Source organism: Hippopotamus amphibius, chromosome 7, assembly GCF_030028045.1.
Source record: "Hippopotamus amphibius kiboko isolate mHipAmp2 chromosome 7, mHipAmp2.hap2, whole genome shotgun sequence".
NCBI lineage: Eukaryota > Metazoa > Chordata > Mammalia > Artiodactyla > Hippopotamidae > Hippopotamus > Hippopotamus amphibius.
This window is the reverse complement of record NC_080192.1, coordinates 113372263-113399005: the sequence shown is the minus strand read 5'-3', so window position 1 is coordinate 113399005 and position 26743 is coordinate 113372263. Positions and strand designations below refer to the sequence as shown.

At 45.9% G+C, this 26743-nt stretch overlaps 2 protein-coding genes across 2 annotated transcripts in view; one reads left to right on the top strand and one right to left on the bottom strand.

Annotated features, from left to right (window-relative positions):
• Positions 1-10968, top strand: part of DYNC2LI1 (dynein cytoplasmic 2 light intermediate chain 1) — a 60474-nt gene extending 49506 nt beyond the window's left edge. The window contains exon 14 of the mRNA XM_057741341.1: positions 10761-10968. The gene's annotated coding sequence lies outside the window, so the exon portion shown is untranslated. The remainder of the gene's footprint in view (positions 1-10760) is intronic.
• The window catches only part of ABCG5 (ATP binding cassette subfamily G member 5), a 29658-nt gene extending 2939 nt beyond the window's left edge, over positions 1-26719 (bottom strand). The window contains exons 1-11 of the mRNA XM_057741339.1: positions 26438-26719; positions 25624-25745; positions 18485-18621; positions 18302-18400; positions 13314-13446; positions 10878-11017; positions 9994-10123; positions 9306-9519; positions 9017-9222; positions 8048-8186; positions 2537-2722 (exon numbers count right to left, since the gene is read on the bottom strand). Coding sequence (XP_057597322.1) covers positions 2537-2722; positions 8048-8186; positions 9017-9222; positions 9306-9519; positions 9994-10123; positions 10878-11017; positions 13314-13446; positions 18302-18400; positions 18485-18621; positions 25624-25745; positions 26438-26583 — 1652 coding nt within the window. The 5' untranslated portion in view covers positions 26584-26719. The remainder of the gene's footprint in view (positions 1-2536; positions 2723-8047; positions 8187-9016; positions 9223-9305; positions 9520-9993; positions 10124-10877; positions 11018-13313; positions 13447-18301; positions 18401-18484; positions 18622-25623; positions 25746-26437) is intronic.
• Between the last annotated feature and the right edge of the window lie 24 nt (positions 26720-26743).

The window sequence follows — 26743 nt, the reverse complement described above, 5'->3', positions numbered from 1 at the left end:
TTTGCAATTAGTTAAAGGCCATGGGCCAGCCACTGCAAAGAGCTATAATGATGAACAAGACACAGCTGCTGCCCTCAAGAGGCTGACAGTCTATCCAAGGAAGACTGCAAAGCGAGCAGCACGTGACGGGCTGTGAGACCCAACAAAAGGGTCTTTCAGAGAGAGCTCGCCCTGCCAACGGAATGACAGGCAGGCTTTGTGCAGGTGGCAGAAGGGGACAAATGGATCAGGGAAAGACACAGAAGGAGAACCAGGCTGTGTCACAGAAATCCTTGCAGTACATCTGAGAGGGAGGAACCACAGATCTACATTTACTGATGTGGGACCACCCACATTACATTGTTAAAAGGGGAGAGATACATACATACCTTACTCCTTCACAATAGTATGAGCTCATTTTAATTAAAGATTATGTAAAAGTCTAGCAAGATACACAACAAAAATCAGCTCTGGGTTGTGATACTTCAGGTAACTTTTACTTACTGCCTTATACATTTCTGCATTGTGTGCACTTTTCCCCCAAAAGAACTTGCATTATTTTGTAAGCAGAACAACAAAGCTATTTCCACTTGTGTATAAAGGAAGAGGCAAATGTTGCAGCCAGGCAGGAAAGATGATGACTTGAGGGAAAAATATAAACTCAATGACTAGGAAGCTGGTGTGGCTTTCGGGAGTGGAGTTTCACCCCAGTGATGGGAGCAGAGCCCAGGGCAAGCCTTGGGATGTTGAGATTTGGCAAAGAGCCCAAAAGCATTTTGTTAATGTTGGTCACTGCCTCCCTCTTAAGAACAGTCAATCCCCTTTTCCTGTAAATCAAATACATGAAATAGTGCCAGGCTGATTAGAACACATAACGATTCAAGTAAGAAAGAGGAGATGCTGCTGAATGTTGGTTCTGTAACTTCCTGGCTTGATTCCATGCCACTGGGGGGATTTCATCTGTGCATTTTTCATAGATGCTAACACGCCACTTAAACAACATAGATAATTACAAAGTAATGGTGTCACTGTAAAAACATATCCTCCTTGACTGATCAAAGCCTAGCTCACTTGGCTTTCTAATATCTCACCTTTTAATAACTCACTACAGTTCACAAAGTGTTGATGATCTCATTGGAGTCTCATGATCCCTTGAGGCAGGTGGGGCTGAGATCATTATCTCCATTTGATAAATGAGGAAACTAGGTAGAAAAGTGACTTGCCAATGGTCACTTGGCAGCTAAGTGGTAGGAAGAAGACTGACTCCAGGGTCAGTCCTCTCTCCAAGGAGCCTTCTGGGAGAGTTTTTACAGTTGTGTGATCAGAGCAGTCAAGTCTGAGCTTAGTTTTCTTACCTGAACATGCACTGCTCTGAGAATTAAATAAAAATTAAAAAAATAAATATGATTACATATAGTAGCTGCTCAGTAGCATTTTTTGTTTCATTTTTAAGTCACAGAAACAGTTGTCTTCACATTTTCTCAGGGACCCATAGTTTACTTACTAGATCCCACTCGCATCACCTACCTGAGACCACTTTCACCCTTCCCAAATTTTCGACGCTCCTGCTACTATTTTTTTTTTTGCTAATTGTTTGGACTTTATTCTTTTTTTTAAATTTTCTTTATTTATTGGCTTCATTGGGTCTTCGTTGCTACGTGCAGGCTTTCTGTAGTTGTGCAGGCTTCTCAGTGTGGTGGTTTCTCTTGTTGCAGAGCATGGGCTCTAGGCACATGGGCTTCAATAGTTGTGGCTCTGGGGCTCAAGAGTTGTGGCTCACAGGCTCCAGAGCACAGACTCAGTAGTTGTGGTGCATGGGCTTAGTTGCTCTGCAGCATGTGGAATCTTCCCGGACCAAGGATCAAACCTGTGTCCCCTGCACTGGCAGGCGGATTCTTAACCACTGTGCCACCAGGGAAGTCCATGCTACTTCTTTTTTTAAACGTACAATATGTTTGTATGTGTACATATATTTTTTATTATAAAATAATGCTTTTTCATTATAGAAAATTCACAAAATATAGGAAACTATGATGAATTAAAATAAATATCACCTAGATATAATTACTGTTAATGGTCGGTACACGTCCTTCTAGTCCTGATGCTTTCTTGAGCAGTCTTTTACCCGGCAGGCTCCTCTCTTATCTGACTATTCTATCTTCCTTAAAGTAACTGAGAATTGAGAGCTGGAACAGAAACTCAGCAGTGCGAGGGAAGAAGTGAACTAAATGCATGCTATTTAGCTTGTAATAGGCTGTGAGAATTTCTGCAGGATAGCTTGGTTTTCCCCTTCTTGTTATAATGGCCTATGACATGTGAATCATATAGATAACATGCCTCAATTGTCACTTCCTGATTCTCACTCTGAAGACATTTTACTGAACAAATAATGAACAGTTCAAAGTCAAAGCAATACTGCTTAGCAAGCATTATAAATGCTCTGGACTGTAAGGTGATCGAGTATCACAGTATCACACAGCTCTCCTCTGGAATGCCTTATCATAATCATTAACATCAAATCATACCAATCTAAATTGTTTGAATTATGGGATCTTACCTCAGGAATCCAGAGCCCACGAGTACCCCAGCAATGCAGAGCAGGGCCACCAGGCTGTTGACCACATTTGGGTTTTGGACCACACCAAGCAGCATAAGAGTCAGAAATTCACCAATTAAGTGGGGGGCCAAGAGAGCAGCAGAGAAGTATCCAAATCTGGCAGCCTCGGAGTATAAGTTCAGAGTCCTAGAAAAACATAAGGTCATTAGTTCCTCTCCAAAGGTTATCTTTTAAGAAGAATTCCACACTTGCCTTCTACGAATAAATCCATGGTGGTTGAGTGGGTGGGGAGAGTCTGCAGGGCAGGCCAACTCCCCTTTGAAAGGCCTTTTCGGAACAGGGCCAACATTTGAGGCCGTTTAGTCCCGCAAATTGTTTCTGTTGGCCCCAAATCAATGGACCCACCTTTTCCTTTTTACAGCTCCTCAGCTCTCACCGAAAAACACTAATACTCAGAGCACAGTCACAACCCACTGCCGTACGTAGGGCTGAACTGTCCAGGCTTCCCCATAAGCAAGCACATTCCGTCTGGCTGGCACGGCTCCCACCCTAGCTAGCCTGCTGCCCCAATGCTGAGGCCTCACCCAACCTGCTTCTCAGCCCCTCCTCCCCTGAACCTCACCCCTGTTACGTGGGGTTACTGCCAGTGTGAAAACCCCTCACTACTTTCATCCTCCAGCGAATTAGCCCTCCCCAGGCCTGCTCCATTGCATTCTTGTCTTTTAGTCCACCAACCCTCTCCATTGATTTGACCTTCATGTTCTTATAAACAAGCTACCCTATATCCATGCCCCTCAACCCCTTATATTCCTTTCACCAAATAACATTTCCCTGGTGATAGCATGTCCTCAACAACCCTTAAACATAGCTGCTCTTTCTTCCATTTGTAGAGTAAGGAAGAGGAGTTGGCATGTCTTACATCTACCCCTCCCTAGCACATTTCAAGGCCATCTGCCTCTCCTCCTATACAAATCACAAAATTTGCTTATACTATTTTTTAAGCTCTTCACTGGGATATAATTGCTTTACACTGTTGTGCCAGTTTTTGCTGTACAACAAAGTGAGTCAGCTGTATTTATACATATATCCCCATATCCCTTCCCTCCCGCGACTCCCTCCCACCCTCCCTATCCCAGCCCTCTAAGCCATCACCCATCATCGACTTGATCTCCCTGTGTTATGCAGCAGCTTCCCACTGCATATTTTACATTTGGTAGTGTATACATGTCAATGCCACTCTCTCACTTTGTCCCAGCTTCCCCTTCACCCCCCATCCCATGTCCTCAAGTCCATTCTCTACATCTGCATCTTTATTCTTGCCCTGTCACTGGGTTCATCAGTGCCATTTTTTTTTTAAGATTCCATGTATATGAGTTAGCATACAGTATTTGCTTTTCTCTTTCTGGCTTACTTCACTCTGTATGACAGACTCTAGATCCACCCATCTCACCACAAATAACTCAATTTCATTCCTTTTTATGGCTGAGTAATATTCCATTGTATATATGTGCCACATCTTCTTTATCCATTCATCTGTTTATGGGCATTTAGGTTGCTTCCACATCCTGGCTATTATAAATAGTACTACAATGAATAATAAATAAATAAACTTAAAAAAAATAGTACTACAATGAACATTTTGGTACATGTTTCTTTTTGGATTATGGTTTTCTCAGGGTATATGCCCAGGAGTGGGATTGCTGGATCATATGGTAGTTCTATTTTTAGTTTTTTAAGGAACCTCCATACTGTTTTCCATAGTGGCTGTACCAGTTTACATTCCCACCAACAGTGCAGGAGGGTTCCCTTTTTTCCACACCCTCTCCAGCATTTATTGTTTGTAGATTTTTTCTAGATTTTTTGATGATGGCCATTCTGACTAGTGTGGGCTTATACTATTAATTCTCTGCCCCAATGCAGTCCTCGGACTTTTAAGACATTCTCTCACCTCGTAGCTTCTGGACCAGGGTCAGTTTTGCACTCCTGTCCACCATCATTATCCTCAAGGTCTTTAACCTTGATAATCCACTAACACCAGTGCTTCCCAATTAGGTAACCTGATCAGTTCCAGTGGCTCCACCCACCTAATCTTCATCACTCACCGTGTCTTGTATTTAAATATTTGTCACTCAAAATTGTTTCACATCCAAAATTTCAGATTCTGAAAGTGCCCTTTCTGATCATGGCCTCCTCCTGTCTCCTATTTCCCCGAAGCCTTCACTGCCTCAGGTCCTCAGCTCCCCTCTGCTAGTCTTTCCTTACCAATCCCCACACCTGGGCACCTTGCTCTCTCATGTAAGCTATGCTAATTGGATCCTCTCTGCCACTTTGCCTCAGCTGGCAAAGTGGGGTTTGGACCCCTGGATTCCTAATTTTTCCTCATTGTTTACTGGGTTCCAATGGCATGTCCCGTCATGGCTAATGACAGCTTCTACTTTAAATTACGCCCTCTCCCCAGGGAATTTCAAACTCTGCCCCCCACAGTGCTCAGCAGATGGATTCACCTCCCATTTTGTGAATTTCTATCTTCTCTACTTTTCATCTCTCTTTCTCTGTCTCTGTCTCTTCCCCCTATCTTTACCAAGCTTCACCCTATCTACTTGCATCCCTGATCCTATGGTAACCTGATTTCCCTATCCCTACCTTGGTCTAACCTGGAAACTTGATCTGTGAACTATCCAGTTTTTCTATAGTTTCATCTACTTTCAATCTAATGCTTTTCCCTGAGGGTCTTACTTACCGTATCATAAAATAACCATTCCTTGAATCTGATAACCTTTTAAGCAAGTGCCCCACTCTTCATCCTACCCTATACCACCATGCTTCTCAAATGTCGGCTTCTTCCATCTCACTCCTTATTCCCTTGTAAACCTGACTTGCACCCCCACCATTCTACTGAAGCTCTTTTTTGGAAGATCACCAATGACCTCCTAATCTTATGCCTCACCTCCTTGAACCTCTTCAGTATTAATTGGTTTACTACACTTCCTTGAAACTCTCTCCTCTCTTGGCTTCTCTGACGCTGCTTGACCCTGCTTCTCTCCGCCTCTCTGCCCACCCTTCTGCCTCTGTCACGAGATTGCTTTCCTCTTCCCACCCTCTGAATGTGCCTCTTCAGATTTTACATTCAGACTGCTCCCTCCCTTTCTGACATTCTCTCCTAAAGGATCCATTCCCAGGTCTTTACTATTACTCCTCTTGCCTTTTCTTTCTACACCAACCTATCACCCAAACCTCAGATTGACTTCTCCAGCTGGGTGTCCGGTAGCATCCCAGATGCAACATATTCAAAACCAAATCCATTCTCTTTCCTGGCAAACTTGATAAGGATGCTGTCACCTTCCCCTTCCCCCAGCCTGAAAACTCAGTCATCATCTATGACTTTCTTTACCCCCAACAAATCCATTCTGTTTCTGAGTCCATTCGATTATACTTTCCCAGCAACTCAAAGTGACCCCTCCTTTCTGTTGCCACTGCTACTGTCTTCACAAGGGCCTCTGCCTTTCCCACAGACTGTGGCCAAGGCTCCTCACAGGGCTGTCCAGCATCGCTGCCCGAACTCCAGTCTGGGACCAAAGTGATGCCAGCCTCACCCTCCAGAGTTCAACACAGATGAGTCACTCCCTGGGGTTTGAAATCCTCCACTATGTCCCAATATCTAATTCACTTCAGCCCCTTAGCCTGGCATTCAGCACCTCCAAGCACCTACCAGGCTCCAAGGCTGCCACTCATGCTTTCCACTACTCCTTCCAATCCTCCTTTCCCCATAGCACAACCGAATCTTTTCTCTGGAAAGGTCTTGTGTGTTTTTGCTTCTAAACCTATGCCCCTTCTCCTTCTTGCCCTGGAGTGCCTTGCTCCTTTTGCATCTTTTCAAATGTTGCTCATCTCTCAAGTTCTCCTTTATAAAGCCTCCAAGAGTCTCTCTCCCCGCCCAACCAAACGGACCCTTGGTCTCCTTTGTAATTCACTGGGATGATGAATGTGAAATGGGGCAGAGATATGCCCCATTGGTGCCTCAGCTTCCTCATCAAAGATAATGAGCAATGCCATCTTTATAGAATGGTGGCAAGGATTACATGAATTGATCCATTTAAACCTCTTAGTGCCTGACATAAAGGCAAGTGCTCAATATGTGTTAGCCATTCTTGTTGTTATATTCCTCAGCATAATATAATTATGCTTCTTTATAATATTAATCTTACACTTCCTTGAATTAAAGTCATCTGGAGATACATTTATGTCCACAATCCATCATCTGAAATACTTTAGAGCCAGATGTGTTTTAGAATGCGGCAATTGACAGATCTGGGAAAGGCTTCACACTACACAGACCATACTTGCTGCAGTGGGGTCCAGGACTCCACCTGTATTCAAGCCCTTTAATATTTCTACTTAACAGGAGCATTGCTACGGGGAAAGGACAAAGAACCTCAGGTCGGTTCAGATCAGATTTTGCTACTGAGTACGTTCCGGTCCGATGACTGCTAAGAGTTAGAAAACACTGGTTTTCAGGGCTGTCTCAGTTCAGAATTGCAAGCCTGAGGGCAGCCCCTTCTGTTTACTCCCCTTTAAATCCCTGGTTGCACCCAGCACTGTGCCTGGCACCTAGCAGGCATTCAACAAATGTTTCTATCATTGAATCAAAGTATTTGCCACACTGCTAACAGCTGTGCTGCCACTGGAAACTAGTCTGTGTTTTTGTGTCTGACTTTTTGTCAAGAAGAGTCATGACCCGGATGCTTACATTGAACCGAGTTTAAAACTGCCCTGTTTTCTCAAATCATACAGAACTCTTTCTCATGGGCAGTTTTACAAATACTATATGGTCTTCAAAATCAGTACTTTGCAAATTTTAAAGTGCCTGTGAATCACCTGGGGGATCTTGTAAAATGTAGAATCCAGTTCAGCAGGGCCGGGCGTGAGAGTCTGAATGTTAAACGAGCCTCAAAGTAACACTGACACAGGGCTCCATGGGCCACTGAGTAGCAAGGTTCTAACCGAACAAGGTTCTCAGCTTCCAACCAACCTTGCCTTACTCAAAAATGGCAGTCTTTAAAAATCTGCTCCTGGATCATTTGGCCAACTTTGACAACCCCAGGTTGCTCAGTGAAACCTCAGGCAGCGCTGCTGCTCCAGCTCACAGCCGCCTAGGAGCCACGCTGAGCTGGGTGGACACTCACTTGCTGCCTCTGCACCTGGGTCCCAGCTACTCCAGAGCCCTCTCCTTGGGCCAGGCCCCTCAGTGACTGTGGGACATGTCATTCCCTGGTGCGTGTGATCTTGCTGGTCTGCTCTCAGGTCCCTTGTGGCCTACAGTGGGGTCTTCGATTTGTCCTGAAGGATGGGATATTGTACTGGACATTGGTGGGCAAAGACAGACCCTCCGGAGCAGAGAGCAGGGAGTTATTTACCGTGGGGCTCTCCCTCCACAGGTCCCACTGGCCACCTGGGACCCCAGGGGGGCATGGTCTGGGAGAACACAAGGCCGCTGGACACCCTCTTTCTTACCAGTAGCACACGCTGCAGAATATCACAGTGGCGATGACACTGAAGGGGAGCACGTGCAGCATGTAGGCCAGCAGCATCTGCCACTTCTGGTACAGGCCGTCCTCGCTCTCCTGGTCGCTGATGGCTCGCAGCACAGGAACTGGGCACGGAAGGCAGTGTTCAGAACAGCCGGTCACCACACAGCTGGGGGCGGGGCTGGGAGTTGCTGGCCCAGGCTGAACTTGAGGTCTATCAGGACTGGATGGTGAGGATCAGCTGGGGCCCCCTAGTCATGGAGAACAGGGACCTGCCATCCATAGAACTATACATAACCCCACCCGGGAAATCTGCACTCTACCTGAATTACAAGAGGGCTATAAAAGTTGTCATAATTTACATCCTCCTCACTAAAGTGGGGGGAGGGGTGTCAGCAACTCAAGAACCGAGGTGCGAAAGGGATACAAGTGAGTGATGCGAGGCACTCGGTCCTCTTTCCGTGCAGGGCCTTGGCACAGAACAGACAACTAGGTGTTGCTTCTGGACTCTGAGTTTGAAAACCGGGTGCCGGCTGTCCTAAAATAGGCTCTGAAAAGAACAGTGCAAAGTTGGCGAGGCATCTAGGCCCCCATAGGCTGTGCCTCCTAGTGGCTAAGATACCAGGGCTGATCTTGTAAAAATCCTGCCCAAACTCTGCCCCATCAGCTCCTCATAACTTCAGGTTTCCCTGGATCCTCAGAGACCCTCAGGGAGATCCACGTGCTGAGCTCATTCCCACTAAGGTGTTAGTAATTAGTAGGAATTAGTAATTATTCGTGATTCACGATTTACCTTGCCCCCCGAGAGAGAACCTGAAGAGGGCCAGGCTGAGCTCAGAGAAATGCCCTTATAATGGTGGAGTCTTGCAAGGTGTTGGCTGGAGAAGGGAGCTATTCAGGGAGAGAGAAGCCCCCCTTCACCTCGGGGGCCGCACCTCCTGGGTAGGGCACTCACACAAGTTCACAGCGTTGAGCATGCCTGTGTACGGGGTGGCACCTACAAACTGGTACAGGAGGCCCACGCGGTCCTGGATGGCACCCTTTAGCACGTCGTCCCCGACCCGCAGGAGGAAGAAAATGACGAACAAACCCATGATCAGATTCTGAACGAGACGCATAGTCACTGCCAGCTTATTTCTCATTAAGTTTCTCATCACTCTCCTGAAAGCCAAACAGCCCCGTTGTAATTGCTCTTCTTTTAAGAGTGGATGTCTACCCATCTAAAAACAGGGTGAGGCGCTTACCTCAAGAGAACACTCAGTTTAGAAAGGGCTCCAGGAGAATCTTTGGTTTTGAAAGGAATCGCTGGTAATGTTTTCAGGTGTTTTGTTCTTTCAATATCCTCCAAGGTTTTGCGATACATTGCTGATTCTTTGTAGGCAGATCCAATCATCTGGACTCTCTTGTAGGTTTCTATTTCCCGTTCTTTGCTTTGCGTATCCACTGATGTTAGGTCCACTGAAATTTTTTTCCCACACAAAAAAAATGACCCATGAGTTTTTAAATGCATGTATATACACAATCACAATGGCTAATATGTTTCATCATTGATTTAGGAGTTCTAGCCAGAACACCCCATCTCATCAAAATAGTACCTGTTGTTAATGCCCACCTATAAAATCAGAAATATTTATTTTAAAGCTACCAGCAGGGCCATGAGGATCCCAATAGGCCTATCTGGAGAATTCAGAAGTTCAGCCAATTTTTCTCTGACAAAGCAGAAGTGCGCCATTTCAAGAGAGATCCCCGCCTCATTCTGATAGGTCATCTACGGCAAGTTAATTGACTTGGCCAAATTAATCTTTTGAAGAGTAAAAACACCAAAACAAAAGCAGAAATAAAACCCACTTGTGCTGGTGTCATCTGGGCAGAAGTCTGAGATGATAAAGTTTAAAAAACATGTATGATGGAGAATGTGAAAGAAAAACTTACTATAAAAATCAAAAGGGTTTGAATGTTCGGGACAAGGGTAGCTGCAGCCACTGAAGAAATCAAGCATTTCCACCGGTGTCCCACAGAAAACCAGCTCGCCGCAGCTCAGAATGGCGATTTTGTCAAAGAGCTGATTGAACGACAGACAGTGTTAGTGCGTAATCAGGTCACCACATCCTTAGGGAAAATAAGTCTCAAGTGGTCAGTCCTTTGATCGTCTCAGCCATACATCAGTACTCTTACTGCTGCCATCAGAGCCGCTCAAAATGCATCTCTATTCCTTCCAGCCTGGGTTGCCACTGTGGATACCTGCACCCAGCATCGTATCTAGGATAGAGAGCCCCTGGACTTCGTCAGAGGACCTGGGATTGAGTCACAGCAGTGCCCCTGAGTGAGTGACCTTGGACAAAAATATTTTTTAAGTCTCAGATCCTCATTTACAAAAGGCAAATAATAAGCTCCCTAAAAGGATCCTGGGAGATTAAAGTGAGATTTTTTTGGGAGGAAATCTATATGATTTAATGGAAAAACACAGACTTGTAAGCCAACTGGAATATGAATGCCAATTCCAGCTTTTTATTCACTGTGATATTGGCTCAATTTTGTATAATTTCTAACTCTCACTCTTCCCCTCTGTAAACTGAAAATACTGGTATCCACCTCATAGGGCTGTTGTGTGGATTAAATGAGCTAGTGTATGGAAGGTATTTGGCACATAGTAGGTACTGAAAGAACTGAGTTTCCGTACTTTGCTCTTCCCATATCAGGAGATTTTGGCTCCAATTGCTCTGGTTTAAGTACTAACCTCTACCCCGAGATACCCAGCCCGGCACACATATACCCACCCGGGATGAGTTGAGCTGGAACAAGAGACAACTCCTCACCTGGAAGAGTTCAGAACGGGGCTGGTGGATGGTGAGGACCACGATGCGGTCCCTGCGAGCCAGCTCTGCGAGGAGGATGACAATCTGGTTTGCAGTCATGCAGTCCAGGCCTGTGGTTGGCTCATCAAACAGCATGATCTCTGCAGGCAAAGAAAGGTCAGACATCTGAGTCACTGCCAAGCCTTCACTCTGTGCTCTAGGTGTGGGAAGACATTCAGGAGCCTTTCTGAAACCTTGAAAATGTTAAAGTATGTGGGCCGAGCGAGGGGATTCAGAATGTCCTGCTTGAGCAGTGGAGGAGCTGAGGGTGCGGGGCGTGGAGACTATGGGGGCATAGGCAGAGGGTTGGCCGTCTCTAGGGGCGCAGCCCCTTTCTCACTGCACACCTCATATCACCCTGTTTGGCCCTGAAGGACGGCTGGTTAGCCAAAGACGGGTAAGATTCCTCAGAGGAGGAACAACCTAAGACAGGCACAGCCGCAGAGGGGCCAACAGGGGTGGTGCATAGAGCCTTCCTTATATCACCCTTTTGGCCCTGGAGGATGACTGGTTAGCCAGAGACAGGTACGATTCCTCAAGGGAGGAACAACCTAAGACAGGCACAGTCGCAGAGGGGCCGACAGGGGTGGGGCACAGACCCCCAATATCTGAGAGAGGTCTCCTGCCCCCAGGGCTGTTTTGCTCTCCACGCCCAGCTCAGATCCACACCTGCTCAAATCGGACCCAGGAGGCAAACAAAGATAATTTCCCCAGTCATGTGAGGTCTTTGATTGTTTATGGGATTAACCTGGGAGTGTTAGCCCAGAAACCAATAAAAGCAACGTGGGATGAGTCAGCAAGGCTCTTGATCCTAGAGGTCTTGAGTCCCACGGTCCCATCTTTCTCTTCAGTCTGTGTCTGTGTTTTCTTCAAGCTTGCGGCACCCGTCACTCACCTCGAGTCGCCGAGCTGGTCTCGGCATCTAGGCTCAGAATTTTGAACAGGTCCTTAGTGAGCTGTCTTATCCCATGCAAACAGTGTGCAGTGAGAAGTACCTCAACTTAAGCCCAGGAGGAAGCACCTGACCTGGGAGGTGCTCCCAGCTCCAGAGCACATTTCAGCCTTAATCCTTGAGGGGATGGGGTAGCAACCAGATCAGGCCTCTCACGTGGCACTAAAGACTATTTGGGCTCCACCAGGGGACCCTAACAGGGAACAAGGGATGGCAGGCTGGCAGCAAGGTGTTCTAAAAGGCTAAGAGGAGGCTGGTTAAAAAGACAAAATCTTGCAACATGGATACACCTAGAGATTATCATAGTAAGTGGTCAGAGAAAGACAAATACCATATGATATCACTTACACGTGGAATCTAAAATATGACACAAATGAACTTATCTATGGAACAGACTCACAGACATAGAGAACAGACTTGTGGTTGCCGAGGGGGATTAGAGTAGGGGTGGATTGGGAGTTTGGGATTAGCAGATGCAGACTATTACATACAGGATGGATAAACAACAAGGTCCTACTGTACAGAACAGAAAACTATATTCAATATCCTGTGATAAACCATAAAAGAATATGAAAAAGAATGTACATATACACATATATATATGTAACAGGATCACTTTGCTGTACAGTAGAAGTTAACACAGCATTGTAAATCAACTATACTTGAATAAGTTTTAAAAAGACATAATCTTACTTCATGTCTAGCACTTTCCAACACCAACTGGGTCTTTGCACTGCAAAAAACTCTGACCCATGAAACAAAGTTTGAGATGGGGCAGGCATTTGGGTGCTTTAGAGGGTTTAACTGTAGCTTATTTCTACCCCAAAAGTACAGAGGCTTTTAAGAACATCCCTCTTATTTGCTCTGAAGAGCAGGCAGTCTTGGTCTACCCCAATGTGAAGAAAGTATCCAAATGTATTATGTTCTCTTCCAAGTGTATATAAATGGCAAGGTTTCCCCAGGTAGTGGGAAGAATGATCAAGCCAGGCAGGAGAGGCTACCCCATCTTGATAACCCCTCCTTCCAATATATATACTTCTTCATGTATCACTAAAGTCCTGTTTTAATTCCTGTATCACTAAGTCCTATTTAAGTCCGTTTCATAAATATTTCTAGTCACACCAAAACTCATTGGCTTTCCAGAGCAGACATAGTGGTGCTGCTCTAGTAAGAAGTGAGGAGGGAAAGGGCAGGGTCCCATATCCATGGAAGATCCTAACCGAACATAGCACAAACGCAGTGCTTCCAAGTTCAAGAGCTGTCTTGTACTTGGATGATGGAATCGCACCAGAAACTATGGGATTGTCCCCAGCTTGAAAAACCTCAATGACTTCAGTTTCACACAAATGCCTTTCCAAATGGAGACTGTAAAGGAAGGGCTGAAAATGTCTGTAGACATGTGGAAGATGCCAGGCGGCAGCTAGTAGTCCTTGGGTCCCACTTACTGGGATCCTGGAGGAGCTGGGCTGCGATGGAGACCCGGCGCCTCTCACCATGGGAAATTCCCCCAAAGCTGTAGTTGCCAATCAGTCGATCTGCCACGTGGCTCAGACTCAGCTCCGTCATGACTGCCTCCACCTATAAGAGATACAACACCCAGGAAGGCTGGTCACTGCTAGGCTGCTATCCCAATTGATGGGCTGAGGATGGCAAGAGAGCTAACACGCTTCCCTTGAGCCACTTTCAGACTCACCACATCCCTAGGGAAAGCACATCTATTACAATAGAATCCAACCTGGTTTAAATCACAATGTAATATGTATATGTGTGTGTGTGTATCAGATTAAAATAATTTGAATTTTTTTTCAAAAGCCCTGAGAGCAACCGTCTCTTTTCCTGTCTGGCTGGAAAGATGGCGTTCCGCAAGGAAGGCACCAGCTCTACCACCACCTCTTCCAGCTCTACCACCGGCGCTGCAGGGAAAGGCAAAGGCAAAGGGGGGTCTGGAGATTCAGCTGTGAAACAAGTGCAGATAGATGGCGTGGTAGTATTAAAGATTATCAAACATTACCAAGAAGAAGGACAAGGAACTGAGGTGGTTCAGGGAGTGCTTTTGGGCCTTGTTGTAGAAGATAGGCTTGAAATTACCAACTGCTTTCCTTTCCCTCAGCACACTGAAGATGATGCTGACTTTGATGAAGTCCAATATCAGATGGAAATGATGCGGAGCCTTCGCCATGTAAACATCGACCATCTCCACGTGGGCTGGTACCAGTCCACGTACTACGGCTCGTTCGTCACCCGGGCGCTTCTGGATTCTCAGTTCAGTTACCAGCATGCCATTGAAGAATCTGTCGTTCTCATTCACGATCCCATAAAAACTGCCCAAGGGTCTCTCTCACTAAAGGCATACAGACTGACTCCTAAACTGATGGAAGTTTGTAAAGAGAAGGATTTTTCTCCCGAAGCATTGAAAAAGGGAAATATCACCTTTGAGCACATGTTTGAAGAAGTGCCGATTGTAATTAAAAATTCACATCTGATCAGTGTCCTAATGTGGGAGCTTGAGAAGAAGTCAGCTGTAGCAGATAAACATGAATTGCTCAGTCTTGCTAGCAGCAATCATTTGGGGAAGACCATCCAGCTGCTGATGGGCAGAGTAGATGAAATGAGCCAAGATATACATGAGGAACACGAGTAAACAGCAGCCGCAGAAACATCAGTATCAGTAGCGCCACCAGCAGGAAAACATGCAGCGCCTGAGAGGAGAACCCCCGCTCCCGGAGGAGGATCTGTCCAAGCTCTTCAAACCACACCAGCCCCCTGCCAGGATGCATTCTCTGCGCATACTGCCAGAACATCAAGGAGTTCACTGCTCAAAACTTGGGCAAACTCTTCACGGCCCAGGCTCTTCAAGAATACAACAACTAAGAAAAGGAAGTTTCCAGCAAAGGAGTTAACATGGACTCTTGAGATCACACTGGGGCAACTCTCAGAAGAAACACACTTGCATATTGAAAAGTCTTTCTAGCAAATAATAAAATAAAACTGAAACAAAAAAACAAACAAAAAAAAGCCCTGAGAGCAACAAAAACTGCTTCTACTTGCTTCAGGGAAATTCAGTAGGAAACAATGGAGACATTTTTTGACTCCTATTTTCAGATGCTACAGTCAGTCCAGCCTATACAGAAAAATCCCCAAAGGTCACAGTTACAATATAGCTTAATTTTTTAATCTTTGGTTTTTGAAACCTTATTGTAATAAATGTTTCATATGTAAAAAAAAAAAAATCCAATTTGAACTAAACCTGGCCTCCCCTATGTAACCCAAGTAAGTCCTAGAGTCCCATGTGATCCAATCTCACTGTGGTTTTGCATCAAATATAATGCAGCTATCAAAAGTAATTAAAAATACAGCCAATCTTTATTTGAATCTCTTTAAGGACTTTAAAAGGGACCCAGTTTATAACCTACAGCCACTTTAAAAATTTTCCTTTCCCCCAATTCTCCTCACTCTGCTTATCTTATACCCTGCAGCTCCCTGAAACCCCCTCCTCACTCAACTCCCCAAAACAGTAATCACTAAAGAAACTCTTAACTGACTCTCTAATCAAGAAGGTCGGCCTTTTCCCTCCCTCCCTCTCTCTCTCTCTTTCCTTCCTCAGCTTATCCCCTCTCCAGAGACCCTTTCAAAAATCTCTATGTCTGGTCCTCCCCTGACTGAGCACCCCTATTTGCATAAGGCCCTGGGGAAAGCAGATAGAAAGAGACTGAGAATATTTTTATAAATGGTAATGAGTTTTGTTCCCATACAGCTCTAATGAAATTGTGTTTCTTTTATAACAAAAAGAGAAATACAGTATTAAAAAATAACAACGACAAACTAAGTTGGAGTAAAGCAGGGGATGATTTATGGAACAAAGTTCCAAAGGGGACAGGGAATAGGATCAATAGATGAAGCTTTGACCAAAAGAGACACACCTGAAATAGATACAAAGGGATAACAAGGAGGTTAAAAATGCATAAGTAAGCCAGAATGATTTGTTCTGGAAAAAAAGAAGGCCCTCTTCTTGCCATTAGATTAGAAGGATACTGAAATTGAGCTTCACTTGCCGTGGCAGGGTTTATGCGTTCCCCAGCCAGGGCAGATTCCTGAGCGTCCCCTTCCTCTGCTCTGTAACAGCAAGAAAGGAGTAAAGCTTGCCCCTCCTGGCTCAGAAGGGATGCAGAAAGGAGATATTTACTTAATCCATTTCAGATGTCTCTGGCTAGAAGCCTCTCCCATGTTTTGCAAATACTATTGGGAATAGAATTCCCAGAGTCTTGGAAGGGACCACTGGGATCACTGGGATCACTGATCCTCTCCATCTACGTGATTTCACAAAAATGGATTCATCCTCACCTCAGCTCCAGGAGAGATGCATTATTATTCTATTTTTTATAGAGAAGAAAACGGATCCTCGGAGAGGTCCATGGATTGCCCAAGGTCACACCACTAGCAAATGGCAGAGCTGGGACTGAGAGTAAATTGTGTGGGTTCTCAAGTGGTCCAAGAAGCGCAAGGTTTGGCCAATGGCCCAACAGACACAGGCTGCCCACATCAACCACTGCTATACATTCAGGTTCGCAGAGGACAGAAGCAAATCTGCTGCGCGCTCTGCTCTTATTACAGGCACTTCCTTCTCCCTCAACTGTCAGAATTTTACATCCTGTAGACTGGATTTGCTCAGAAAGTACTCTCAAATGGGGAGAACTTTATGATAGGAAACTTTGCAGGACATTTAGGGGCTGCCACTGCCAGGGAGAGGGACCATTCACAGGGGGCAAATTTGCCGTCACCCAAGTGCAGGTACCCTTGAATTTCCTGAATATTTATGCAAATATGTGCATTTTCAGGGGAAAAGGTTTGGTGACTTTCCCAGATTCTCTCCCTGGGATATGTGATGTAAACGTGTCATTATCTCAAAAGAATCTGCTTATGACTTCATTTCTCCTACCCAAATACCTGTGAGATCTCTCACCCATTTTAGAGCCAAGATTAAAGCAGGCAGACAGGAAGCCTACAGAGGGGCTCACCTGTCACTCACTGTCAGGGCAGTTAAGTCATGTGGACATGCCTGTGCCTCCCCGCCAGCTGAACTCTGACCTCCGTCTTCTCAGACCATCATGGGGCCCAGGGAGGCACGATGGAGCCAGAGGACATGGGTTCACGCCCCAGCTCTGCCAGTCTGAGATGTTAATTTTTAATCTCCTTGGGGGTCAATTCTTGAGCTGAAAGATAGAGAGGATGCTTCCCTCATAGAGCTGATGCCAGAATGAAATGAGATAATGTGTGCGAACAAGGCCTGATGGATGCCAGCCAGGTACGGGAGCCCAGAGTATGAGCTGGTAGAACACCAAGAACCTCGCAATGCCTCCTGAGCACTCTAAGGTAACCTCCAGGGAGGAACAGGGATAGTCCTCATTCTGTGGGATTTATGGTCCTTCCTGTAGGTTCCTCTGGAGTGAAAGCCATGCTCCAGCACGTCCAGGACTCTGAAACAGAAGAATGCCCTTTCCTGACCAGCACTACAGCACACAGGCCTGCCGGTACTCTGGACGCAGTTCAGACCCAGCTCCACTTGCCAGGCCCTGTCTGAGAGTCCAGCACCAGGGACAAGAGGAATAACTCCCTGGTGACAGGCTCAGAGGTGCCTGATAAAAACGGAGTCTGCTGCCCCCTCAGCTGAGATGCAGGATGAGAGCCTGTTTCCCAGGAAACTGTGCCTGCTTTGCAGGTGGCACACAGACCTGTCCCTGGTTGTGTTTCCAGCCCAGACAGAAATGAGGCAATGTTTGCAGGTAAGGTCCCTGTGAGTTTACCTGCAGCTACTTCCAAATCAGGTCCACTTAAAGAAACAGATTAGAACCTAGAAAGAGCTGACAATTCACCAACTAAATCCAGTGTGGATGAGGCACCTTCAAGATGCCTTAAGGAAAGTTGAGAAAAACCTCAACGGGGCTGCAGGACAAAATGAATGAGGAAAATACCCATATCTTTTGAAACACAGAGCTCCCAGGACAGCGCCACCCAATAAAAATACAATGCAAGCCATATTTAAAATTTAAATATTTTAGTGGCCACATTTTAGAGAGTGAAAAGAAACAGGCGAAATGAATTTTAGCTATAAAATTTCTTCAACCCAATACAAGCAAAATATTTCAATTTCGACCAATAACCAATACTTTCACAATTATTACTATTTCACATTCTGTGGTTCCAGCCTAATTTTCTAAAATCCGGTGTGTATTTTACTCAGGCCCGCTCTCAATTAGGTCTAGTCACGCTTCAAGTGCCCCAAAGCCACGTGTGCCTAGCCCCTGCCCTAGTGGACAGTGCAGCTCCAGACTCTTAAAGGGTGAAGAGTGGAGTGGAGGAATGGGCAAGTGGAGGGACGAGGGGGTGCGAAGCCACAGGGGCGTGGTCCCCTGGGTGGCCCCGGGGCAGCACCCACCTTCTTCTGGATGAAGCCCTGGGAGGCGCTGCGGATGGCCAGCAGCGCCGTGTAGCTCAGCGTCTCGCGGACGGTGAGGCTGCTCAGCACGGTGTCGCTCTGCGAGGGAGGGACGCGTTAGTGTCGGCAGCCGCCGCCGGCTGAGCAGGCGCCAGGGGCGGGCAGGGGCCGGGACGCGCGCACCTGCAGCACGTAGGAGAAGCAGTCCTGGAACTGGTCCCTGCGCAGCATCTGGCCGTTCACGAACACCTCCCCGAGCAGGGTCCCCGTGCGCCGCAGCCTCCCGGAGATGGCGTCCAGCAGCGTGGTTTTCCCCGAGCCTGGGCGGCGACAAGAGAAGGCCCTGGAGGAGGCCCTGCACGAGGCCTCGCAGCAGCTTCCAGAGACCCTCAGTGAACCCTGCCTTGTTCTCTCTTTGGCCTCGTGGGGCAAACTTATGGCTAGAATTGAGTCTTTTCTCGTGGACAGGGGAGAAGCTATTTCTCTCCTCCAGGTCAGGACTTGGAGGAGCTTTGTCTGCCTGTTTATTTGCTTTTAAAGCTGCTTGAGGCTGAAAAAGAAAATACAGGATCATAATAAAAGGAAAACCAGGGTTCTTGGAAACGTTTGGATCCTAGAACATCTGAATTTGTTTTGGGGACCCCCTGGGATCCTCTGGTGGTTGCTGAATGTGGGGGACACCACCCAGAGGCTGGCTAATCAAGTGTGGTCTCAGGACCAGCAGCATCAGCCACACCTGAGAGCTTGTTAGAAATGCAGGATCTGACTTCCCTGGTGGCACAGTGGTTAAGAATCCACCTGCCAATGCGGGGGACTCAGGTTCGTTCCCCGGGCCAGGAAAATTCCACATGCCACAGAGCAAATAAGCCCGTGGACCGCAACTACTGAGCCCACGTGCCACAACTACTGAGCCCACATGCCACAACTACTGAAGCCCACGTGCCTAGAGCCTGTGCTCCACAAGAGAAGCCACCACAATGAGAAGCCCGCACACCACAATGAAGAGTAGCCCCCACTCGCCGCAACTAGAGAAAGCCCACGTGCAGCAATGAAGACCCAAAGCAGCCAATAAATAAATAAATATTTAAAAATGCAGAATCTCAGGCCCCAACTCCTAACTCAGATTCTGCTTTTTAACAAGATCCCTGGGCAGTTCTCATGCATATTAGAGTTTGAAGAGCACTAGCTTAGCTAGTCCTTTGGTAAAACCAAGGTGGCTTCAGCCTACACTGAGAGCCTCGGACATAACCCAGCTGGTTGTCACTAAGAACTTCCCAGAGAGGAGCTGGGATGAACTATCTATCTGGTGCAGAGGTTGACTGGAGGGTGCAGTTTCTCCTGGTTTGCTTTTCCTAGGGTTGGACGATCCTTTAGTGTAACCCCAGCTGGCCCTTCCCATTCTTATTGGACACAAGCTTACATGGGCCCAGAGAGTTAGTGGGGACACGGATGGGAGTCACCAGGCCTTTCCTGACCAAGGCTTTTCAGCAGTTAGAATGAGCAACAGAGGAAATAAGAGGAGGTTCTGGGTGGGCTGTCCGAGAAGATGGTGATAGAATTCTACTGAGGATGTGATGACTTGTGCAAAACCAAAGCAAGGATCTTTTGTTCAAATACTTGAAAAAAACTGCTGGTTGCTCTGAGAGGTGCAAAGAAGAATAAGCCAAGCTCCTGGAACAGTGGTTCCCTCTCACCTACAACTGGCAAAGCTCAGAATCAGCCCCAGTATGTTCAGGTAGAGGACAGCGTGGGGGCAGGAGCAGAGTGATTGTAAAGAAACAAAATGTGACTTCACTGAGGTTGTCTTTCAGAATGTGCCCTGACGTTTCCCAGGCACGGTATTAGGCCTTGTCTATGGTTCTTCTAACCAGCAGCCTCCCTAGCCTACATTTCTGGGATCCAGTCTTAACTCTGACAGACCCTCCAAACAGCCTGCAGCCTGGACTCCAGTTCCACCACTACTTCAAAACTAGCCTCCTTCTCTGTTGCTAAACCCAGCAGATGCTTCTCTGTTGTCTGACCTCTCAGCAGTGTCTGATACCATTGCTTGCCCTTCTCTATACACCTCTCTCCCTTGGCTTTGATGCCACCTCCTCCTCTCGGTTTAATCCTGCTGGTCTGGCTGCTCCTTCCCAGCCTCCTGTGGGTGACCCTCAGGGCTCCTCTCGTGTCACACATCCCCACCGAGCAACAGCACACACCAGCTTGCTAGCCAGCGTGTGAGGGAGCCACTTGGGAAGTAGCTTCTCCAGCCGCCTTCAGACAGGTGATCGCAGCCCCCGCTGACACCTGGCTGCAACCTCAGGAGAGACCCCAGACAGAAGTGTCCAACCAAGGCACTTCCAAATTTCTGACTCGTAGAAACACCCAGAGATAATAAATGATTTTTATTATATTAAGTCACTTAGTTTGGGGATCCTTTTTGAAACAGAGACATAGGTAGCTAATATGGTCTTTTTCTGAACATGTGTCAAATATTTATTAACTCCTTACTGAGAGAACCAGCAGGATGACAGAAAAGGATTCATATCCTCATTCAAAAAAGATATGAAAAACCGTTATGTGTAGTCAGTGTAGAAAAGAAGATTGGAATAAAGTGCAGAAATGGTCAGTGCTCTAAGATGTGAGGGCACTGGGACAGGTAACAAAAAGAGAAAAAGAGTGGATATATGTATATGTGTAACTGACTCACTTTGCTGCACAGCAGAAACTAACACAACATTGTAAATCAACTATACTCCAATAAAAAATTAATTAAAAAAAGAAAAAATAGACAAATCAGACCACGAAAATTTTAAACTTATGTTTTTCAACAACAAAAAATTCATAGCATAAAAAGGCAGCGCACAGAATAAAAGAAAAATGTTTGCAAATCTTATATGGGATAAGGGATTAATATCCAGAATATGTACAGAGAATTTCTAAAACTCAATAACGACAACAACAACAAAAACAAACAGCCTGATTCAAGATTGGGTAAAGGACTTGAACAGACATTTCTTCACGAAGATACACAAATGGCCAAAAAGCAAATGGAAAAATGTTCAACATTACTAATCATTAGGGAAATAGAAATCAAAACTACAATGAGCTATCACCTCACACCTAATAGCTACTATCAAAAAAATAAAAAAAAGAAAATAACAAGTGTTGGCTAGGATGTGGAAAAATTGGAACCCTTGTGCACTACGGCTGGGATTATAAAATGGTACAGCCACAGTGGAAAACAGTATAGTGGTTCCTCAAAAAATTGAGAATAGAATTACCATATGACCCAGCAATTCCACTTCTGGGTATATACTCTAAAGAACTGAAAACAGGGTCTTTAAGAAATATTTGTACACCCTTGTTCATAGCAGAATTATTCATAACTAAAATGTGGAAGTGATCAAAGTATCCATTAATGGATGAATGGATAAGCAAACTATGGTCTGTACATGCAGTGGAATATTATTCAGTCTTAAAAATGAAGGAAATTCAGGCTTCCCTGGTGGCACAGAGGTTAAGAATCTGCCTACCAATGCAGGGGACATGGGTTCAAGCCCTAGTCTGGGAAGATCCCACATGCTGCGGAGCAACTAAGACCATGTGCCACAACCACTGAGCCTGTGCTCTAGAGCCCGCAAGCCACAACTACTGATCCTGCATGCCACAACCACTGAAGCCCACATGCCTAGAGCCCATGCTCCACAACAAGAGAAGCCACTGCAATGAGAAGCCCGTGCACCGCAATGAAGAGTAGCCCCTGCTTGCCACAACTAGAGAAAGCCCACGCACAGCAACAAAGCTGCAACACAGACAAAAATACATTTATTTTTTTTAAAAATGAAGGAAATTCTGCAATATGCTGCAACATGGATGATCTTTGAAGACATTATGGTATGTGAAATAAGCAAGTCACAAAAAGAGAAATACTGTATGATTCACCTATATGAGGTACTTAGAGTAGTCAAAATCATAGGGACAGAAAGTGTAATGGTGGTGGCCAGGGGCTGAAGGAAGGGCAGAAAGGGAGTTATTGAAGAAGAATAGTTTCGTTTTACAAGATGAAAAGTTATGGGGATGGATGGTCGTGAGGACTGCATAACTATGTGAATGTATTTAATACCACTGAACTGTACACTTTAAAATGGTTAAGATGGTACACAAAAATACACTTAAAATGGCTTAAAGACTTAAATATAAGGCATGACACCATAAAACTCCTAGAAGTGAATATAGGCAAAACATTCTCTGACATAAATTGTAGCAATGTTTTCTTAGGTCAGTCTCCCAAGACAAAAGAAATAAAAGCAAAAATAAACAAATGGAACCTAATCAAACTTATAAGTTTTTGCACAGCAAAGGAAACCATAAAAAAATGAAAAGAATCTATGGACTAGGAGAGAATATTTGTAAACATGCAACTGACAAGGGCTTAATTTCCAAGATATACAAATGGCTCATACAGCTCAATACCAAAAAAAATTTTTCAAAACCCAATCAAAAACTGAGCACATGAAGCGATGCTAAACATCACTAACTTTTAGAGAAATGCAAATCAAACCTACAATGAGGTATCACCTCACACCAGTCAGAATGACCATCATCAGAAAGTCTACAAATAACGAATGCCAGAGAGAGTGTGGAGAAAAGGGAACCCTCCTACACTGTTGGTGGGAATGAATTGGTGCAGCCACTATGGAAGACAGTATGGAGGCTCCTTTAAAAAATTAATGATAGAGCTACCGTATGATCCAGCAATCCCACCCCTGGGCAAATATCCAGAAAAGATGAAAACTCTAGTTCGAAAACATATATGTATCCCAATGTTCACAGCAGCACTATTTACACTAGCCAAGACATGGAAGCAACCTAAGTGTCCATAGACAGGTGAATGGATAAAGATGTGGTACGTAAACACAATGGAATACTACTCAGCCATAAAAAAGAATGAAGTAATGCCGTTTGCAGCAACATGGATGAGCCTAGAGATTATCATACTAAGTAAATTAAGTCAGACAGAGAAAGGCGAGTATCATATGATATCACATTTTTGGAATCTAAAAAAATGACACAAATGAACTTATTTACAAAACAGAAACAGACTCACAGACATAGAAAACAAACTTTGGTTACCAAAGGGGAAAGAGGGCAGGGAAGGGATAAATTAGGAGCTTGAGATTAACAGATACACACTACTATATATAAAATGGATAAATAACAAGGACCCACTGTATGACACAGGGAACTATATTCAATATCTTACAATAGCCTATAATGTAAAAGAATCTGAAAAAGAACAGAAATATAATTGAATCATTTTGCTGTACACCTGAAACACACTGTACATCATCTGTGCTTCAATAAAGAATAAAAATAAAAAGATAAAATGGTTAAGATGGCAAATCTTATCTGTAATTTCCCACAATTAAAAAAAAAAGAAAAAAACAGGTTAATGCCCTACAGGGCAATAAAACCATGGCCTTTGAGTTTATCTTCACTGAAAGGACAGAAATCATCTGTAACTAGTCTTCTGCAAGGGAGCATGCAGCCTAGAGTCTAGGTCCTAAATGATGGAAAATAATGAGTCAAATAAAATCACCTTCCCCTGGAGGGTTGGTTGACCATAGGCAGGCTTGCATTAGACCATTCTCCAGTGAGACTCTGAACACCTAAGTCATCTTCTGCCTCACTAGTAAAGATTTGATAATACTGCTTTAGATAAGACACCGATGAAATCATGTTCTTTTATGAAACACTAAGAGTAATTCATAGAATTCATTCATTTGCTTAATCATTTATTCAGCAAATACTTATTAAGCACCTACTGTGTAGTCAGCCCTGACCTAGCTGTTGAGTATACAGCAGGAAAAAAAAAAAAAAAAAGATCAAGCTCCCACCCTCACGGAACTTGCAGTCTACTGGGAATTCATGTTCACTATAAAATGATGGAGCGTCCTAAAACCATGATAAGGCATCATCAGAAACCAGCCCATGAGCCCCCAGAACAGGGGGCCCCACCCACTGTCCTGCTGAGATGTGCATGAAGCGTGACGCTCAAGCCTGTGGGACACACTTCTGAGAAGTGGGTTCAATTCCTTGTGGTGCTACATGACACCCTTTTTTATCCTACACAAGGCAGGCAACGAGTGACACATTATTATAGGAATAACTCAGCTTTTCTTTTTAAAGAGGTATAATTATCAAGAGGAAAATGAGGACGACCCTGGATGTGATGGGACATGCATACAATTAGAAAATGAAAATTACAATTTAAAAATTGGAAAAAGTGAAAGGAAATCTCAGGAAACTAACCATCCTCGTCAGTGAATTCTTTTTCACCTTAACAACACTACTGTTGTCATCCAGCTGTCCCCCGCTGTAGCAGGGGAGTGGCTGTGGATTTAACTTCCCCGGGTTGAAACAGGCTGACCACGCTTAACTTTTATCACAGACTTACATGGCCCACCTCCATTAAAGAGAGCAATGCAAGCAGAGAGTAGCAGGAAGGGTCAACAATTTGCAAGCAAGCACTCAACCAACAGGCTCCTGGAAAGTCAATCTGTCAGAATCTTTCAATCTTAATATGTGCAGGATAACCTAGCGTAGGGGACCCTGTGATGTGCCACACGGATGCCCTCTTCAGGGCCAACGCACCCATGCCCCCACAGCTGTGCCTCCTCAGCTGTGACCCTCCCAGGGCACTGCCTCTCTGGGCGCTCCACCCTCCCCAGCAAGGACTGGCTGTTGCAGGAAAAGAGGAGGAGAAGAACCAGATGGGCAACAGGCACGCAGATAGCCTCAGTGGAATCTGTAATATTTAATTCCTTTTTTTAAAAAAAAAAAAAACAAAAAAGGGTCTGAAGTAAATATAGGTATACTGTTAAATTTTGATAAAGCCAGATGTTAAGACACGAACATTCTTTATTTACTCTATCGTGCCTGTATGTTTGAAATAGGTCCTAATTTTTAAAAGCCCAATGAATGTGGGAGATAAACGGGCATCTTTGTGCTTATTTCTTTTTCCCATCTCCAGGCAGAAAAACTGTGTTTACTGAGCACTCCTATATGCCGGGCACTGTGCTAGGTGCTTTCCAAACTTTGAAATACAAGTTAACTTGCATGTTTGGCAGGACTTTGTTTTTTCAAGGATCTTTCTAAAGATTTCACATTAGCACCGGGTTCTATTCACAGTCAGATATGTCATCAGATTGCATTCAAATATCAGACCTGTGGCCTTCTTGCTACCACTTAAACCTGTTTCCTCAGTGTGTTCAAATCAAGCCAGAGCCTCTTCCAAGTCCTCGGGGAGAATTTAGCGAGCTCCCTCCCCAGCTTACCTGAGCTCCCTAAGATGCACATGATCTGCCCGCTCTCGACGTACAAGGAGACATCTTTGAGGATCTGCCTGGACCACTTCTGTCGACGAGATGCGATGTCCCACCAGGGCCCCACATGGTGGCTTTAAAGGAAACCCCACAAGGGAAAGACAGCATGGGGTTCTGGAGGGGTCCAGACCCTTGTCCCCCAGCACCAATCCCAGCTCTGCCCAGCCCAAGTTGTCTCTGGACAGGTTCCTAAGTGTGTTTCAGCCTCAGTGTCCCTCTTCTGTAGACCCTGGCAGGTAGTGACAGAAGGTCATCTTTGCAAAGCACCTGCCTGGCAGCCACTCTGAATGCCAGCTCTCTCTGGCTGGCTGGCAGACGGCAAACAGGACACTGTTTACTTCCTCGGTTGACCCCGAGTTCCTTCACCCAGTTTCATTCACCTCATGTTCCCAGCACCCCCCACTCCCCAAGCCCTCGCCATCCAAATAGGGCAGGTTATAGACAAGGGAGACAGAGGGGAGGGGGAGGGGCAGAAAGCAGGGGCCGGGGGCAGAGCACCGCTGCCGCATTTGCCGTCTGTCAGAGCCCCCAGGCCCACTGTGGCAGGAGGAGGGCCGCTCACTGTGGCTCTTCGCTTCCCGCTGGCAACCCTTCCCCTCCCCTCTCTCCACCTCCACCCACGAGAGAGGGAGCCCAAGCCTCTGTGCAGGCCCCCCCGTCAGTGAGGAAAGCCAGCAGAGGGCAGAGAGGCCCACTCACCCCGCACCAGGCCTGTCCCCGACCTCGGCGCAAAGCTCCCAGTGGGTGAGAGAGACACTGGCCTTACCTGACACTGTAGGAGGCATGGAGGACGCCCAGGCTGTGTCGAGGCTTTGAAGCAGCTGCAGGAACCCCCTCTGGGGAGCACTGGGAGTTCCTCTTTACGTGGAGTTCCAAGGACCCCCCAGGGGTCCCAAAGGGCCGCTCGTTCATGGCCACCGGGCAGCAGAGGCAGGTGAACTTCCCGGCCTGCCCCTCCCTGGAGTGGCCTGGGCCGAGGAGCCGGTGGCAGACTGCCCCGCCCGCTCCTCACCTGGCCCTGGAGCCCCTCCTCAGGCCTTCCCAGTGGCGGGCCTGGGGTTTGGCCGTGGAT